Source organism: Rissa tridactyla, chromosome 5, assembly GCF_028500815.1.
Source record: "Rissa tridactyla isolate bRisTri1 chromosome 5, bRisTri1.patW.cur.20221130, whole genome shotgun sequence".
Lineage (NCBI taxonomy): Eukaryota > Metazoa > Chordata > Aves > Charadriiformes > Laridae > Rissa > Rissa tridactyla.
Genome location: NC_071470.1, coordinates 50,171,967 through 50,189,996, shown reverse-complemented (window position 1 = coordinate 50,189,996; position 18,030 = coordinate 50,171,967). Strand labels below are relative to the sequence as shown.

Sequence of the window (18,030 nt, the reverse complement as noted above, 5' to 3'; positions counted from 1 at the left end):
GAGTAGATTATATCATTCGCAGTAAGGTTACTGTGGCCTCTTGGAAGGGCGTACTTAAAGGTAGGTCAAAAGGTCAGTGAAATGAAGGAAGATGCAGAGCAGTTTGCTTTGAACTATGCCCAGAGGCCACTGTGCCATTTGGTAGGTCTGGCTTAACCCATTTTCTCATATGCAGGTTGTGGGCAGCAGATTAAGCTGAACTTTGTTCTCCTAAAGTGGAGCTCCCATACCCTGTGCTTCGCGAAGTTAAAAACTGTACCTGGCAGAGAGACGCAAATGAGAGGAGTCAACAACCAGAAAAATAAATTTCTTCAGCTTGTACAAAATATTGCTAGATAAATCTCCAGTAGCTGTCAGGCTGATTGGCAGGCATCTCTTTTTTGTCAAAAAACAGCAGTGCATCTTGCCCTTGATTTCTCACCCAATTTTCCTTGGTTTGTTACCATTACAAAGCAAGGGCAAGCAGAGCCTGACATTCTTCTTAAGTACTTGCCCTCTTTTTTTCCTTTTGGACTCGTTTCCCATTTTTCCTGCCACCTTTGCCATCTTTCAACATCGTGTCTTGCCACCTGTGTGAGCAGACCCGCTGGGTGCTGCGGGCTGCAGCTCGGCATCCAGGAGGAAGAGCTGCGAGGTGCGGTGAGGAGCCAGGCTGTGCCCCGACAGCCCTGGCAGGAGCTGGGTTTTCTTGGGGGCTGTTTTGTGTAGCCTCAGTTGGTAGTTTCAGCTGATTTAGTCTTGCGGCGTGCGTCACGGGTGGTTAAAAAAGCACTTCTGGTGCAGGTGCTGGGAAGGGCTTTAGGGAGGGGCTGTGAGGTTTTGCTGGGTGGTGTGCGGAGGGGGTGCTTTGGGGTTTGCTGTAATATTAAAACTGGTGTCCTAGACTCTCAGTTAGCAGGCTTGTATGAACAAAGGCCCTTTTCTCATGGGGCATGCATGCGTGTATCGCCACAGCATTTCATATAGGCCAAATATGCAGAGGGGTTTCATATATAGATGCGCGTTCATTTCCAAAGGTGATTAAAGGGTATCCTTCAATTTAGAAAATACTTAAAATCCTGATGGTCAGGAGAGAGAAGGGCACACAGAGGATCTGTGTCTGTGTGTGTGCTAGGACTTCAGGCTGGCCAGAGCCTTCCAAAATTCAGAAGCAAAAACTTTCTCCTAAAGCAAAAGTCCCTACCCCAAAAAAATAACAATAATAACTGAAAAGCTTTTCAAATAAACCCTCACACACCTAGAGTTAAAAACTCACACATTAGAAATGTGATTTTTAATATAGTGAAGAATAAAAATAAACAGGTAAGATACGAGTCCTTGTAGGCATCCCCTCGCTCCTGGGCAGGGCTGCAGCCAGCACAGGGGCTCCCGAGCTGCCTGAGACTGCCCGGTCCTCTCCAGCCCCTGGGAGATTCCTCCTGTCACCCTTGGTGCCTGGCTGGATGCTCCCTGCAGGGGCTGCCATGTTCCAGCTCCTTCTTAGCTTCCTCTCCAGCGTTTGCCCCCATGGGCATCAGCCCATCGAGCTGAGCTGTCTTCCCTTCTCCTTCTAGAGGGGTGTGACTGACCCAACCAGCCTTTTAAGGGAACGTGATAGTGAACGCACAAATAAGACACATACCATCTGTCACATCTTGCCCTGTTTCTGTCCTCAAGGCAGATGTGATAGAGCCAAACGAGGCTTCAGGTGTGAACTAGTATGACCTTCATACTATTGAGCGGGGCTGTGACAGCTAGCCCTGAGCCCAGATGCTGCAGAAAGAGTGCTCAGATACCATGATGGATGGGCTCAGCTGATGAGCGGAGTCGAGGTGAGTTGAAGTTTAAGGCAGCAGAAAAGCATCAAGAAGCAACAGAAAAAGGTGAATAGCGAAAAAGGGCAGAAAACACCTTATTGTGCTGAAAGCACTCTAGCAATAGGCTTTTGTCCGTCTGGGCTGACTAAAGTCCTATCGGTTCATGGGATAGTGAAGGAGTAAATAGGTATTTTGCAGTGTCTGCTAAAGTGTTACAGCAGTTCTTCCCACTGACTCACCAGAGGCCAGTCAAAAGCAAAACACCACATACAGTCACCCGCTTTGCATAACATCTGCAGAGAGGGTGCTGCAGCCCCGTGGTGTCAAACTTGTTGCTTCTGCCGTCCACCTCCCGCTCTGTCTCTGGCGCGGGTTCCTGCGGTGTTTGCAGGTGTGGCCGGCACTAGCATGTGCTGTCCCCAGGTGTCGGAGGGGAAGTGGGACTTCGTGCACGTTCTCCTTGAAATGCCAACCCCGTCTCTTGTGGGAACCGCGTGTATGCAAGGTATCTGTGGGCATCCCCTGTCACCTCTTGCTTCCCCGTGATTGTAGTGCAAGCGTCTGCCTCCTGTCAGCATCCCAAAGCATGTCAAAAGATGGAAGCTGTGTGTATCTAATATCTTACCCCTTCAGGCAACTTCTTTTGTATTTTAATGAATATGTCTTTGGTTTGTGCAGTCCTTCATTTGTAGTGCCGGTCTTCGGTCCCTCAGATAATTAGGAGAAAATAACCCATGAAGCAAATTTTTCACAAACAAACAGAATAACAAACACCCTTTGACGCTAAAAAGAGGGAGTCACAGTGTTTACAGAGAACAACAACTTAATGAGCTGGAAAAAAAAAAAAGCTGGGTGCAGAATTAGAAGGATGCAAGTGCATATGTATGTTTAAAATTTAAAGAAATGTGCTTCACGATCTACATATTCAGTGCTCTGATATGAGTTAGTGTACCAATGTCTTTTCCTCGGATCGGTGGACGAGAAGGGAGGCTGAATTCCTGCTTCAGCAGATGTTTATCTGTTTATCTTAACCCATGCAGTTGTACGATGATTTTAGTTATGGTCTGAGAGATCATATGGTGAGATTAGAACTGTTAAGAACAGATGTTCAGTTCTTCCATTCGTAGAGACAAAGGTGAAGAGAGGGCTCCAAGAGCGGGGGGCTCAAGGAATGGAAAGCTGATGTGAATACACAACTGGGGAGGGGGTGCTTGATTAGTTTGGGAGCTGCTTTTTAATTGTTTTTCATTATTTGGTTTTAAATTCTTTTTAAACTTGAGGGTAAATGGAGATGCTGGCAGTCTTATTTGTGCTTTTGCAGATTTTCAGATTTTTTTCAAGAGGGAATGGGAGGCAGACTCTTATGCTGGAATTTCCTGGAAAATTCTTCATTTGTTTTATTAAACATACAGACTTTCTAGTTTTGTTGACATTCTCATAAGCAGCAAGAGGGAAATTTGTTGTGTTGTTTTATCAGGGGATGGGTGCTACTGAAATAAACAGGACTGTTATTTTGCATTGTCAGCATTGAGTTGCCTGGAAACTTCTTGAGGTTTGGGGTTTTGGTGGCTTTTTTGTTTGTTTGTTTAAAGCACACAAAGAAGACCTACTCAGTGAGAAGAGTCCATGAAGGCCTGCTGGCCATGCAGGAGCTCTCCCAAACCATATAAGCCAAACATAGACCTCGTTGCAAAAGGTCCAGAAAAATTCTGTGTTGAGATAAGATTGGCACAGTCAGGCAGACTAATTTGATCTGAAAGACTAAGTGAAGAACTGTGTTGGTGTAGAAAATCTGTTCTTATTACTTAAAATTGATTTTGACCTTTGTGGAGATACTCATTTCACCTCCTGATTAAAGAAAATTTTGAATGATTGCTCCAGGTCAGGCATACAACACTTGAAAAATTCATCAGTGATCTTGATTTGTTTTGGCATGTTTTTTGTCCTTTTTGTATTTCTGTTTCTTCTAGGTCAGTGTTGCTTGTCGGTTGGAGTCCTCACTGCCTTGGCAGTTGAATGGTGTTGCCCACAGGTCCCAGTGTTGTTCTTCACTCCTATATAATAGGACTCCAATAAGAAAAATGAGATAATAGTCATAAATAAGACGCCAACAATAAAAAAAATGCCTTTCAAATTCTGTAGTTAGTTGGATTTGCTTGCTTTTCTCTTGCATAGGACTTATATTTCATTCTGATTTTTATTAATTCTTAAGAAAGAGCAAATTTGTCAAAATTGTCAAAAATTACCGCATTTATTTAAACTAGTACAGTGCCTTTGGCTCTTGTCATTAGGATGGCTTAGTAAAGATTCTAAGAAGAAAATAGCTTCCATGACTTTGACAACAAAGTCTTTATAAAAACCTTATTCCCATAAACTAACTCATTTTCAGAGTTGTCCCAAGCAGTAGAATGACTGACCCAGCCCCCCAGCCCACGTTCAAGGGCCAAGTGAAATGTCTGGATTATGCTCTGTTATCCCACACCAGAAAATGGGTCCGTGCGGGGCTTTTGGGGGGAGAATTTCCTCTGTCAGCATTGTATGTCGAGGGCTCAGTAGCAGAATCACTTTCAATTGGCAGTAGCTTAAAAGTGTGTTTCTTGTGATGCTGGTGAAAAGCACTAAACAGAAGGAGGGAATTCATGTGGGGGTTCAGATCAGAACTAATTTACTTAATTGAAAAATTCGGAATCGTTCCCCCGTTGAGTGGGTATGAGTCAAAGACAGTGCTCTGGCGTGCACATTGCCTTTCACAGTTTTTGTATGCCAAAGAGCCAAACAGATTTGCTCTGCCATCTTTATTTCTTCTGAAATGGTTCACCAAGTAGTACATCTCATCCTAAAACTGGGGGTTGGTTTTGTTCCATTATTTGGTTAGTTCTTAAATAAACTGTGGATGTAAAGAAAGAAATGTGACCTGCCCAACTGTATATATTGGTTTGGTTTGCATGGATATTTGGAAAAGGAAAGAAGAGAGTAATAGAAGTTAGACAAACAGATCCCCAAAACCATCTGCTCCTCTCCTCACGGTCATTAGACGTTCAGTCATAGCACAACAGCGTGAACTTGGAGCGGCTCTCCTTTCCTTCAGGACTAGGTTGGCTGGCTTTGAAGTGAGCACAAAATGAAGTGGAGACATCTTGTAGGCAGTAATAAACTTCCACAGATCTGCAGTCTGGTTTACATAAACTCAGTACCTCTCAAAGCTGAGCAATCCTTAGGCTTGCTGGAAAGCCTTTTTGGAGTGATGCAGGGCTGCTGTCACAGATTGCAGCTGAGGAACTGGGGATCCTTCAGGGGCAGGATCACAGTTTCCCAGGCTTAACCCAGCAGCCTGTGTGTATCTGTGGTTGGACAAAGCCCAAAGAGATAGTATAAAACTAATAAATTATTAATATCTGGAAGACGTAAAGCTCAATGAATAAGAAATAAGTTGCAGCATTTTCCTTTTCTTAGAAAAATAGGCTGGCCATATTTGTTTTCATTTTCCTTTCATTGAACGTTTTTCTCCTGTTGCTCTTTCAGTACCCTAAGGTGAAAAATTTAGGATTAATTTTACAGAAAGGGAGTTATACTGCTGCCGTTCAGGCTGCAAGGAGGCAGGAGAGTAGGGATGTTTGCTGGAAAAGGCTTTTGCTGATTTTACTAGCAGGCAGGGAGGGTGTGGAACAGCTGAGCACAGCTCAGCTCCTTCCAGGAGCGTCTCCCAAGTAATGTAGCAAAGGAGACCCCACTGTGTGCCTGTAGAGACATGGGCATGCAGAGGTATAGTAATTTTCCCAGCATCTTCCCTCTGGTTAACAAAAACCTAAATGTTCAGGGTGTCTCACAAGTCTCATACCCCGTGCTTTGCTGGCAGCATACGCTAGGGAAAGCCTTTTAGAAAAGCATAGGTAGCCTGCGATTTAAAAGAAGGCTGGAGTGCGATTTCATCACTGGCCACCACTGCTCTCCTGACACTGACATGGATCCAGCTTTTGACCTCGAGCAGGATCCAAGTTGGGCAGTGCTAAGTCCTTTTGAAAGCCCAGCCAACAAGCACATTTGGAGATCGCCTCCTATTTGAAGCGACGGTTTCTCTGCAGTCCTGGCCGTATTTCAACCTGGATAACTCTGCTCCACCTGCTTAAAATCCCTCCCCCGTATTTCACCGTGTAAGGCATGGGCCCCTCCTGTTCTGCGGTGCTGAGGTATTTCATGCCCCCTGCTCGTAAATTGATTTCTGGATCATCTGTGCTTCCATTTATCAATCGAGATGGCTTCCTTGTAATTATTTGAGAGGGTCTAAATGTGAAAGCAGTTAGTATGTGCATAGCCCTGGTGCTGTATGGTGCAGTAGCTTCCCTTGGTGTTTATCTGCACCACCCAGCAGGTTGCCGTCCCTCCATATTCCTTTCACCAGTGAGGTTTGGGTTCATCCACATTAGTCTGAATTGACCCGTTGCCCACTGTGAGCATGTCCTTGTTGGTAGTGGAGTTAGAGGAGTGGTCTCCATGAGAAGAAGGGGGAACTGGTGGTCAATGAAGGTGTGGGATCCGCTCAGGTCACAGAGTGGATCCTGAGGGAACTGGATCTCTTCTTACCGTAGGCACAACAGGCAAGGTAGCGCCTCTCCTTACACAGGTGGCTTGCTAGAGGATTTTATCACAGTGAGTTTATTTTGTGACCTCAAACTTCTACACGAAGCCTGCACCCCTTCCCGTTCATCCCTGCTTTCACTTCATATTTCTTTTTTTTTCCTCCCTCTTGGCATGTCATTATGTTTTCATTAATGTATCAACAACAGGACAGCTGTTGTTGCTTTGTCCCTAATATTGTCTTCTCCATTCAGAGCTTGGAATTGTGAGATTCTTGAAATCCGTGTCTTTGATGTGACTTTTAGGCAGAATCAGGTGCATCACTTTCCCCCTCGCCTGCAAGTATTTCTCTCCAAGCTAGAAAATCAACCTGTTCTGGGTACTTTTTCTTCTTAAATCTGACTGCTGCTAACACTATGTTTCTTTTATTAACAGATTAGCTTTACGGGAAGCCTGTTGCCAACAGCCAGCCCTGTTGTACCCACCACCTGGCAAGAAAACTCCAAGGAGAACTTGAAGACGAACGACATCTGGGAGGCAGTCCATGGGTACTGTACCAGATCCTCTGAGATCTGCCAAGCTTTCCCTGGCCACAGCTTCTGCAGAGGAGGACCACCTGGGAGATCTGCAGCCTGCTAAGCACCAGCCCCAACTACCCAGTGGAGAGAGGGCCAGCAATGGCTTCCCGTGCACGCCAGCCGGCTCTGCTGGAGTTTGCTTGTTCGACCTGAAATGCACGGCGGCTGCCGGCGTGCAGGGGTGCGAGCAATGCCGCGAGGACAATGCTAGCCAGCAGGAAGCCATCCCTCCTGGGCTGGCCAGCAAAGCTGCGGAGGGGTGTCCTGCAGCTGTAGAGCCTGCCGGTTGCTCCCAGCCAGCGGGCAACCAGGGACTGGCAGCCCCAGCCCCATCTGCAGCAGGAGCCCCCTCGGCGGGGCAGGGGCTGGAGATGATGCCAGCCCCCCAGAGCTCCCGGCAGTTTGTGCAAGGCAGCCAGGCAAAAACGAGCTCCCTGACGCAGATGGATGACTCTGCCTTGAAACCTCAGGGGACTGATGATCAGCCAGCACTTGAGGTGTTAAATTATTCTTCCCCCGGTGACCCTATTAGGGCTAATGAGTCCTGCCATACTTCTCAGGCAAACCTTCTGCAAAGAGGGGAAAAAGACAGGGGAGCAGGAAAAAATGGTTCTGCTGTGTGTCAGTCGGCCTTGCCAGTGAGGCACACCGAAGCTGAGCTGGGGACAGACCCACAGACCATTTCAGAGGCAAAAAGCGGGGTTGCGGGCACCGTACAGTTGCATCCCACCGATAAAACTGAAGTGGTGCAGAGCAGTGAGGCACCAGCCCAGTCTAGCCACGAGAGGCACCAGCCTTTCCAGCCACGAGAGGCACCAGCCCAGTCTAGCCATGAGAGTCCGCATCCCGTACGCAACGCAGACACTGAGCCGGGGAGTCCAGGCCCCACACAGCTCTCTAAATTCAGAGAAACGGGTACAATGACGGTTCAGCCGGAGAGCGGCTCTTTAACTCAGGAAGCAGTAAGCAGGACGTGGCGAGATGCTGAGGTTCAGGCTGTGGCTAGTGTGGAGAGCAAATCAGCCTCCACCAGTCCCAGCATCCTTGCTGCCTTCTTAAAAGGGAATCCTCCTCCAGAGGAGAAGGAAGAACTGCACATAATTTACCAAGGAGGAATGGGGCTGAGCCAGTCTGCACTTACTGACAGTTTATCCTTGCAACAAAAGTCCCCATGTTCTCCTGGTATGTCAAAATTGACTGTTGTTACAGCTGTGACTGCTTCAGCCCAAACCCAGCCTGTCAAACTGCCTGGGGTCCCATCTGATGTGGTGTCTCCAGCGTCAGCAGATAATGCAAAACCTGTTCTCCCCATCTCCTCTGCAGCTGTTACCTCCCAGGGGACATCTGTGGGGAATGCTGAAATGATTGGTGCGGCCTCTGATGGCAAGGATGCTGCTCGGCTGCCTATGGATGCTCCAGTCCCACCAAAGCCCATCCCAGTTGAGCAGCTTGCAGGTGACTCCAGTAACCAGACTCCAGCACAGTCTGGGTCTGGTGCTGGCGCTGGTGAAGCCAGCACCGCTTCTGCTGCCGCTGTCCCAGGAACCGAGAACAACGTGCGAGATCTTGTCCATGATGCAGGAAGCAGCAGGTTACCTTCAGTCTGTAGCCCAGACAGTGAAGTCAAGCAGAAGGAGGTCCAGAGCAGCTCTGAGCAAAAGCCTGTGCAAAGTAAAGGTGCGAGTCAAGGGGAGGCTGTTCCTAGTCAATCTGTGGTAAAACTAAAGGAAGAAAACTCGGTGGTGCTTGATCCTAAAGACGGGATGGATGCCAGCAGCCAACCTGCCACTGTCCGCGTAAAGGCGTGCTCGGGGGGTGCAGATGAAAAGGAGAGCAGAGGCCAGGGAGATGCTGGCCCGGCACAGATGGTCAGTGGCCAGAGCCTGCAGGCAGGACTGATGCCTGTGTTGAGTATGAGCCCTACATGTCTCCCCCCTCCCTTGGAGGCATCAGCAGCTCCCCAGCAGCAAGGCCTCCAGGCCAAGGAGCCCAGACGCGAGCTTCACGCAGCAGCAATTCCTGCTTCAGATCAGGGCTTGCCAAACCTAGGGGAAAACAAAAAGCATCCCACCCCAGCCATGGAGGCGAAAGTGCAGGTGAAGCAGTCCAAGCACGTCAGGGATGTTGTTTGGGACGAGCAGGGCATGACGTGGGAGGTTTACGGTGCTTCCCTTGATCCAGAATCCCTGGGAATTGCCATCCAGAACCACTTACAGAGACAAATACGGGAACACGAGAAACTGATCCGGGCCCAGAACAGTCAGACTCGGAAATCCATTTCCTCGGATACATCCTCAAATAAAAAACTGAAAGGGAGGCAGCACAATGTGTTCCAGTCCATGCTGCAGAATTTTAGGCGTCCTAATTGCTGCGTCCGACCTGCTCCCTCTTCTGTGTTGGACTGACATGGTTTGCAGGGGTGCGTATGTGTCTGCGGTGGTAGAGAGAATCCCTCCCCTCAAGTCTCAAGTCCTGCTGTTCAGTTCTGTTATTGGGGTTGTGATGCAGCAACAGTGGAAAATTATTCCCCTTTGTTTTCTGACTAGCCATGCGCTCCGTCACGTCGTTACTATTGCCACAGCTGGTGTATTTCCACATGATGCCCCCATCCCGACTACTGTCAGATGAAAAGCTAGGCACTTAGCAAAAGCACAAATTTAAATTGCCATCTTGCTGCAGGGAGAGCAGCACCTTCTGATAAAGCAAGAAGCAGAGAGATTGTCAGAATTATTATGGGAAGTTATTTGTGTGCATCTCGATGTCTTATACAGAGGGGTGGGCTGGGGAAAGCTGAGCGAGGTGAAACTAAGGTCCAACAGCTGTAAAGACCTAACGCAAGACAACTTTCCTGGTGTGTAAGTTACCCACGCTGAGGCAAGTCAGTGAAAAGGCTATGGACGTCGATCACTGAGCAGTCTCACCTCTGTTGATACTGTGGGGCACCGTTCTCATGTGAGCCCCAGAGAGCCAGGTCCTCCCCTCCCGCTGAAATGGAGAACCAGGCAAAGGGTGAGGATCAAGGCTCTCTTTGGGAGAAGTCAAGTCGATGGGATTTTGATGGCTAGAAGGAGAGGTGAGAGAGGGAATACAATCTGTGGGCTTTTCCTCCCCTGCATCAGCCATGCTTAAGGTACGAGCAGGTGAGGCACGAGAGGGCACATCAGTAGATGTACCCGCATCCGCCAGGACAGTGCCCTCGCTCGCGCTGTGATGCTCCAGCCAAGTCTTTCAAAAGCAGCGAGCCATTCTGGCTCCTCAGCCGGGGTGAGCAGCCCCTGCTCCCAGCCTCCCGCAGCGCTGAGCACCTCTCCTCTCAGTCACTCTTTAAAGTGATGTGGATCTTTTTTTTCTCTCTCCAGAGATGCACAGTAGCATTTTCCTGTAGGAGCAGGCTATCCTGTGCGCCTGGGTCCATGAGCCTACACGTCTAGTGTGTTACGCTGATTTTTTTTTTTTTCCCCTTTAAGTCCTTAGCCAACTCTTATCTTTTTTGCAGTATTTTGGTGCTTTTCTTGCTGCCTTTCATAAACCAAATACCATTTATTTAGCCTGTGCATATTTTGTTTTACCTAATGCTCTCTATATTATAAAACATTATATTGTTAACTTGAAACATTGACTTTACAGAAGTACTGAAATCTTGAGACAATCTTTGCTGTATTTCTAATGTTAGAAAAGTTGTAGAAACTGCTAATAAAAGGTAGCGTAGTGACTGTTTCTCTAGAAGTGTGGTATACAATAATGCCTCAAATGTATGTTGGTCGTGTTTCTCACCTTTAATAATATTTTTCAACCTGGGAAATGTGTTTCCCACTAGCTTTTTATTCTGTCTGCTAGAGTTCATGATGGGAGGCTGGGGAACTCCTGCAGTTTGTAGAAAATTTAGTTTCAATCCTGCAAAGCACTGAGGATTTGGATATTGTAATCCTGCAGAGTACTAGAGTTAAATAGGGCTTATTTTTATTCCATTAAAGATTTTTCATGAATCATGATGATAATTTATTTCTGTCTCTAGTACCACACACCTGACTTTTACTCTGTGGATCGTACTCTTACAACTTACTCTGTAAATCTTACAGGTTTACATAGTGCAAAGGAGTATTAATAGAATTTTTCTTTTTTTTTTTTTCTGTGAAGCAGACCTGAGATGGTCCCCTTTTATTTAGGAGGCCAGACTTTTTGAGTATATCAACTGCCAAGCCTTCAAAGCAGCTGTTTTGGGGCAATTTTTCCCCAGCAGAGAGGTAAAATACTGTAAGATATAGTATTTTAACCTAGCTTAATGAAAGGTGTTGCCCCTAGGTGTAGTACTGAACTGACTCCTAGTTTTCCTCTGGTGTATTTTTGGGGGCGTTATGGCATGTCCTTGTTGCATTTCTGTGCGTTACTTCAAGTCCTCTCCCACTTGATGCTGAATTGCTAATTCTGAAATACCACATTAGAGAGTGTGTTCCCACCTCTGCCTACCAGGAGGAAAGTCACCTACCTTTTTTCTGTTAGTACTGTTTCCATCCCCTTCCTAGCAGTGTTTGAGATGTGAGTTTCCTGTGAAATTTTGTGTGGGATTGATATTGGCAGTCTCATTAGGTCAGATTAGTTGACAAGTTCGGTGTCTCTTCCCACGTTGTGTCCATTTCAGCCCTGAAGAGGTTCCCGGAGTTGTCCGTGATGTTTGCTGTGTCCTGTCCAGGTCTAAGGCTTTGCGCTGCTCCTTTCGCCTCCCTTCTGCCCCCTCCTTTGCTAGCTGCTGCCCAGCGTCTTCCTGCAAAACGGTGCCCCTCGCCTCAGCTCGCGTCCCTCTCTCCACTGTCCCCCTCGCTGTAGCATTGTAAGCCAGCTTACTCCGAACTATCCCTTTACAAATATGCTCAGTCTGGATATATAAATGGATTGTTATATTATTTTTTTTCCAGAGGAGAATAAATGGCTAACGCGCATTCACCGATTTCTATGAACTTTATCCTTTGGCTTAAGCTCTGCAAAATATTTCTAGCATATGGGTATGAGTTGCTTTGTTGAGACCAAACTGGGCTCGGCAGTGAATGAGCGGGGTGCTGGGCCAGCACTGGAATTAACTCTTTTTTTTTTTTTTTTGTGAGGAACGGGAGATCTCTCCTGGTTCCCTGCAGCTGCTTCCAGCTGTGAGTCTTCACCAACTGGTCCACCCACACCTCCCTTGCCCGCCCCCCCCCCAAATGACCTTTATTGTAGGAAAATTTCATTGATAAATATGTACCATAAAACGCCAACGGGCAAGTTACTAAGTGGGTGCGTCTGAAGAACTGCATGGGCATAGCTGGAAGAACCGTAGTGGTCAGCAGAGCACTGTGCTTTTGTATTCTGGGAAGATACAAGGGCAAAGACGAACTACAAAATGTCGGTGGTGCGGCCTGGTGGGCGCAGAAGTCCGGCAGGCATGCATTTGAAGCCAAGCAATAACACACAAACCCAAGTCGATAATCACCAGCGCATCTCACATGCGAAATATTTTAGGTTTTCACTTCGCCTTGCCAGGGCAGACTGTGGGCAACCTGCTACTAGTTTAACACTGGTAATTTATGCTTTCTCCTGCGTACAATGTCTAGCTGACGATGTGAATCCTTGTAGGGATGAAGCATCTTTCACCAGCAACAAGAGAGAACTGTGTTTTGGGTAGCAATTAGCAAATATTATGTGTGTGAGTGGTCTTGTAGCAGCTAAGAAAGACTGTTCTTGGTGTCACGTCAGTGTCAAAAACGAAAGTGTGCTTGGAGTAGTGGTAAGGCAGAGGGTAGGGGGAGATGATCTGTGTGGCACCACCCTGCTCTTCTCTGCCCTGTGACCCAGAATCACACTGCATTAGTTGAACGGTTAAGAACCAAGGAAATCCATTTGGGTTAATAAAAAGAGGGTTTAAAACAGAAAGTACTTTGTCATTCCCAAGAGTAAATTTCGAAAGGCTGTGTGTTTTGCTAGTATGTGTAGATGTATCCAAATACGATTCAACAAAACCACTAGGCAAACAATCTCAGTTTATTACTGCTACTACCACGTAAGAGCTTCTAAAATGCACACTTTGGAGAAGTATATTCAAGGGATTCAGAAAAGTTGAATATATGCTCTAAAGATAACACTAGCTTTTATCTTGAATTTCATGACCATGTTGATGTGTTAAAGTTAGAAGTGGAAATCCAACGGAAAATCAGTGTTGAATTTGATAGAAAATTCACATTGGCTGCCACTGGTTTTCAATTTAGAAACTTGATGGAATCTACCGTACCAGTGTTTTATAACTTAGCTCAGTATATGCAAGGTTTGTGTGAAAGTATAAATTTTATTAGCTTGTTAGCTCCATTGTCTTGTTCCATGTCTGTCCTTCTACACCTTTTGAAAATGAATGCAAAAGGCTACCAAGACAGAGTAAGTCTTTCATACACAGCCTATGGAAATGACTGCTCTGAATGAGAGACAACTAATTGTCAGGCTCCATGGTCTTAGAAGGTTAAGGGCTGCAGTCTGAAAGAAACTCTCACCTCCTCTTTTCCCCCCACCCTGTTTTTGTAATGTCTCAACCTCTGACGGTTTATTTTTTGTTGACTCTGTAATGCCTGTATGAGTGGTCAGTATTTTCAGTCATCCCAAAGGTGCACGTAGATCCTTATCCAAATGCCGCACACTACCAAATATCTCTGAAGTTACTGGATGCTGCGGTGGTCCATGGACCTGAATGTCAGGTCTCGTACATTAAAATGGCTGCAATGTTCTCTTAGGAGCATAAATTATCCCACTTGAGTCAGTGTAGATGTTTAAAAGAAAGAATGAAGTATTACAACTGAAGTGAGACAAACTGAAATGAGTATAATCCATTTTTTTAAAAAATCTGAGATTTATTGTTTTATCTGCTTTGTCCTTTCCTGAGCACCTCTTCCATTCCAGAGTTTATAATGCAGATTTTACATCAAATCCTGACAAGGAAGATTTTGTGATGTGAAATGTATCTTTCATCATTCAGGCTTCTTTAAAGAAGAAAATTATGTTATTACTGAGCCAAATCACACAGAGAGGAAATATTTTTTCCTCCAGGAAAAAGTTTGCTGTAGGTAAGCTTATCTGTGCGTGTGTCCGTGTTTAAAAAGGGTGTACATGCATGCAGGTCTCATGCATTACCCATACTCAAAGACAGTTTTTTCCCTTTGCCCTTCTGATTGAATGCTATAGGTTTAGCATCTTCCACAAGTTTGAGGCAAGTTTATATCACTGTGCAATACAGAAACAAGGATTTTCTCCTTATCTGGTCTCTAAAAACATTTCCACAGCCATATCTAAAAAAAAACCTGTTGGCCAACCTCCATGTCTAGACTGCCAACAGAAAGTGCAGTAGCGGGGGTGTACAGAGATGCACACTGGCTTCTGAGCTTTGTGGTAATCTACACTTGAATCACATCAACCGAGTCCTGTTTGAAATACTAGACCTTAAGTTTTTGTTAGCTTTCTGCTAAGACTGACCATCTCTGGCATAGAAATAAATGACAATTCTGGCAGCAAAGTTTCCAGCAGTTGTCTGCTGCAGAATACACGTCTCAGATGCTTCTCAGCAGCTCTGCTACAGCAGGCGACCCTTCTGCTGGAGGGTCCTCCTGACAACACTTCCCTTAGCCCAGTTTATAATCAATAGTTTCAAGTATGTCAAGTGCAAGTTTAGACACTGCCCTGAAGAATTTCAATAAAATGGAAGAGAAAGATCGATGTGTTTGTGGTGCGTAAAATCACATCTGCACTCTGAAGTTGAGGTCTCAGTTGCACGCTGAAAAACGCTGGGACTTTCTACCCAGAGTTAAAGGGAGAGAGGGTGGGTGAACAATGAATTCCTGGCTCTTGCAAGCACCACAAAAATGATGGCCATGCATCAATCAGCAGCAGAAGAAAACCAACTTGGGGGCTTCTAAAGACGACTAATATTATTGTGGCTTTATTATTTTTATAGTTACGCTGACTGAACGTGATATACTGTACAAAGTAAAGCTAGTATTAGGCTTCCAGGTGTACCATGGCGTTCATTCGAGACGTACCAACAGAAGTTTGCATGTGAAGAAGTCTTGCAGTGATACTAAAGCAATGTTACCCACCCGATTGAGTCTCTTAGGAATTTAATGTTTTGCTGTTTTACATCTCCTGGATTCCATGCTGAGTACAATAAAATGAACCTGTCTTAATTATTCTGGGTCTCTGTTTGTAGGCTGACATGGGAAAGGAAAGGACTTTAGCCGTTCTGGCTAAATCTGTGTGTATCTGTAAGACGGAGCAGCTACAAAGGGTTTTCTAAATTCAGGCCTGAGACCTGGCACCTTGCAGAGCTCGATGCGGTGGAAGCCACCGCGTGCTGTGCCTGCCAGAGAAGAGACCCGTCTGCTTCCTTCTGTGTCAGTGCTGTTGCCTTTTCGCAGCTGCTCACGAGCACCGGCTTTTCTGTGGTGACTGCTGCTCTACCCTTCCGCTTGAATTCACTCAGCCTTTCAGCTGCCACACGGCAGCACGTTATTCATCCAGCGCGGCAACCCAGGAGCTGAGGTGGAAAGGGCAGCATTTTAACCCTGCGGTACCCTGCTGTAGCAAATTGTCACCTCCATCCACCAGCATGCCCGCACACCACGCACAAAGCTGGAGCATCAGCATCAGAGTAACCTGGGGAGGAAAATGCCCCAAAAAAGAAATTAAGTTTTATCTCATAGTGCAAAAAAACTGTAAGATAACAGATGATGGCAGTGAAGTATTTTGATCTGGCCTCGTTACAGGTATGGTATTTCCATGTGCCTGTCTACTGCTAAAGGACACAAGGACCCCACCTCAGCATACTGTTTCCTATGGTGAGGGGAGAGGAGCGGAACAGGCCCTGAGATGATGTGGTGGCACGGTGCCTCTGCTACCAGGGATGTTCTGGCTGCTCACCCCAAGCTGGAGCCCTCTCCCCAAAAATAGTTGTTTCTTTTGCTGTCTTTCTGTACTCCTTTTGTCTTGTGGTTGGCTGCTAGGGTTCAGGCTACTTCAAGTAACTGCTCAGTGCTTTGAGCAATCGCGCAGGGTATTTTATTAATGAGCTTTGCTTGATTCCTTGTCGTATGGTTCAGGTTCCTGCGTGCCAGCGGCTGCCAAAGATTAGTCCTCAACCCAAACTGCCAGGAGTGGCGTGTTTCCCTACGGTAGCTGGGTTCCTTCAGCTGTGTGCCGCAGTTGGCAAGCTCTCTTTGTAGGTAGGAAAACTGAGGTCTCCCTTTCCTACTTCATCCCTGCAGTCTTCCCGCAATAGGGAAACAGCCTAGAGATCCCCCACCCCCAGGGGACTGACCCAGCAGATAAAGAACCAGTGGAGAAAACAAGCTAGCATCCTATCAAACCAATAATCACCAGTGCACGTTTTACACCTGACACAGTTTTTATATTATCTAACATAGCAGTTTCAGGGAGATAGTGCCTTCATATATAAACAATAATTCTGGCTTCACCTTTATGCATCATCTGATTTGCTGAGGACGTGAGCTTTCTCCAAGCAGCAGTACTACATCCCAAGGTATCTGCTTTGCTTCTTTAACCAGCTAAAGAAACCGCCATGCCTTTAGGGATCCAAATGCCATCAAAAACACTCGGTGCAGGTGGCAGTATTGTGAGTGGAAAACTTATGATTTCCTCATCAAATTTCAAAGTACTCCTTGGAGAACTATAAATTGCTAGTTTCACTACACAATGTTTTAAAAAGTAGGCACTTAAATCTGCAGCTGAGTATTTAGATAAATATGGCCTCATTTGCGAGAAGCGTAGAGCACTCTTAGGTCCTATTGAGGTCAGGTCATGGAGACTTACAGATTCTTGATATCTCCACAAAGAAAGCCACTGTTAACGAGACACCTATACCCCATATGGTAGAAGGTACCTCACAGTAGGCAACTCCGAGCAGTAATGACAGTCTGCACGTTTGGACCAACAGAAAGTTGTCCGAGCAAATTAGGAAATGGTAACGTATGCGCCATTGCTACTCGGATTTCAGTAGTGTTTGTAGGAGTGAGGGTACCACTGCTTGCCTTGCAGAGCACCCTGCTTCCTAAAGCGTTGTCCTTTGCACTTACAAGAGTCACATTAAGTGGGATCAGCAGCTTGGGAAAGTGGGTGCCAGCCTGCAAAGGAATTCGCCTTTGCTGTGCCATCTTAGGGATGAATTAACTTATTTTTAAAAAAATGTTTTCTAATAGCCTGCTGTGGACTGCAGCACAAGGAAAGGATTTGGGTCATTCATGCTGAGGTTCTGTCTTAATTCCATAATTCTATTTATTTCTTTTCCTAATTAGAAACCTGCTCATGGCAGTGCTTTTTCTCTAAATCCACTTATATAACATCAGAAAGACATAAGCGAGCTGAGCAGTTAAGGACGTGTTTCTCAGGGGCTGGTGAAACATACCCTGGCAGCTGCAGCACAGCCGCTCGGCACCCACCTTCTCCTCGGCACCCGGTAGAACATGGCCAGTGCGTAGGAATGGCCACTGTGTTCTGCAAAGCCTCCACATCCGCGCTGAGCCGGGGACTGCTGGGCTGCGTCACCTCAGGCTCAGGAAGGAGAAGAGACGAGGTCCCCCCGGGAAACGGCAGAGGTGAGGCCATCCACGAAGCTGCTCCTCCTGTGATTTGGGAGCACCTCACATTTCTTCCCTCAGCTTTGCGTCTCTTCCTTTTTTAAGGACATTTACTGAGCTATGAGTTAATGAGACAAATTGCTTAGGTTTAGTAAGTCTTAAGCTAAGGGAAAAACCTCTGGGGAGACACTGGCTCCATACATTGGGTTACTTACCCTCTGAAACGCCTGGGGCCCCATTAGGTTTTGGATGCTTTGAGCGCCTGCTCTGTAGGCAGAGGCTGGTGGACAGGCTTCCCTGTTTTTTCCTGGCTCCAGCAGGGAAGGAATGGGGAATAAATAGGGCTCACACTTGCTCGGGTCACATCCAAATGTCTCCCCACACGCCAAGTGACTGTATCTTTATGTATAGCAGCTATTTATAGGAGAAATGCTGGCTAAGAAAGCAGAGAGCTGTACAGCAGTTTAGGTAGAACACTGGAAT

General features: G+C 46.3%; 1 protein-coding gene across 4 annotated transcripts in view; it reads left to right on the top strand.

The window, feature by feature from the left end:
- The window catches only part of GPRIN3 (GPRIN family member 3), a 95,299-nt gene extending 80,170 nt beyond the window's left edge, over nt 1–15,129 (top strand). For all 4 annotated transcript variants that reach the window (XM_054203484.1, XM_054203483.1, XM_054203481.1 and 1 more), the window contains exon 2: nt 6,807–15,129. In XM_054203484.1, the coding sequence (XP_054059459.1) occupies nt 6,916–9,354 (2,439 nt within the window). In that variant the 5' untranslated portion in view covers nt 6,807–6,915 and the 3' untranslated portion in view covers nt 9,355–15,129. The remainder of the gene's footprint in view (nt 1–6,806) is intronic.
- The last annotated feature ends 2,901 nt before the right edge of the window (nt 15,130–18,030 follow it).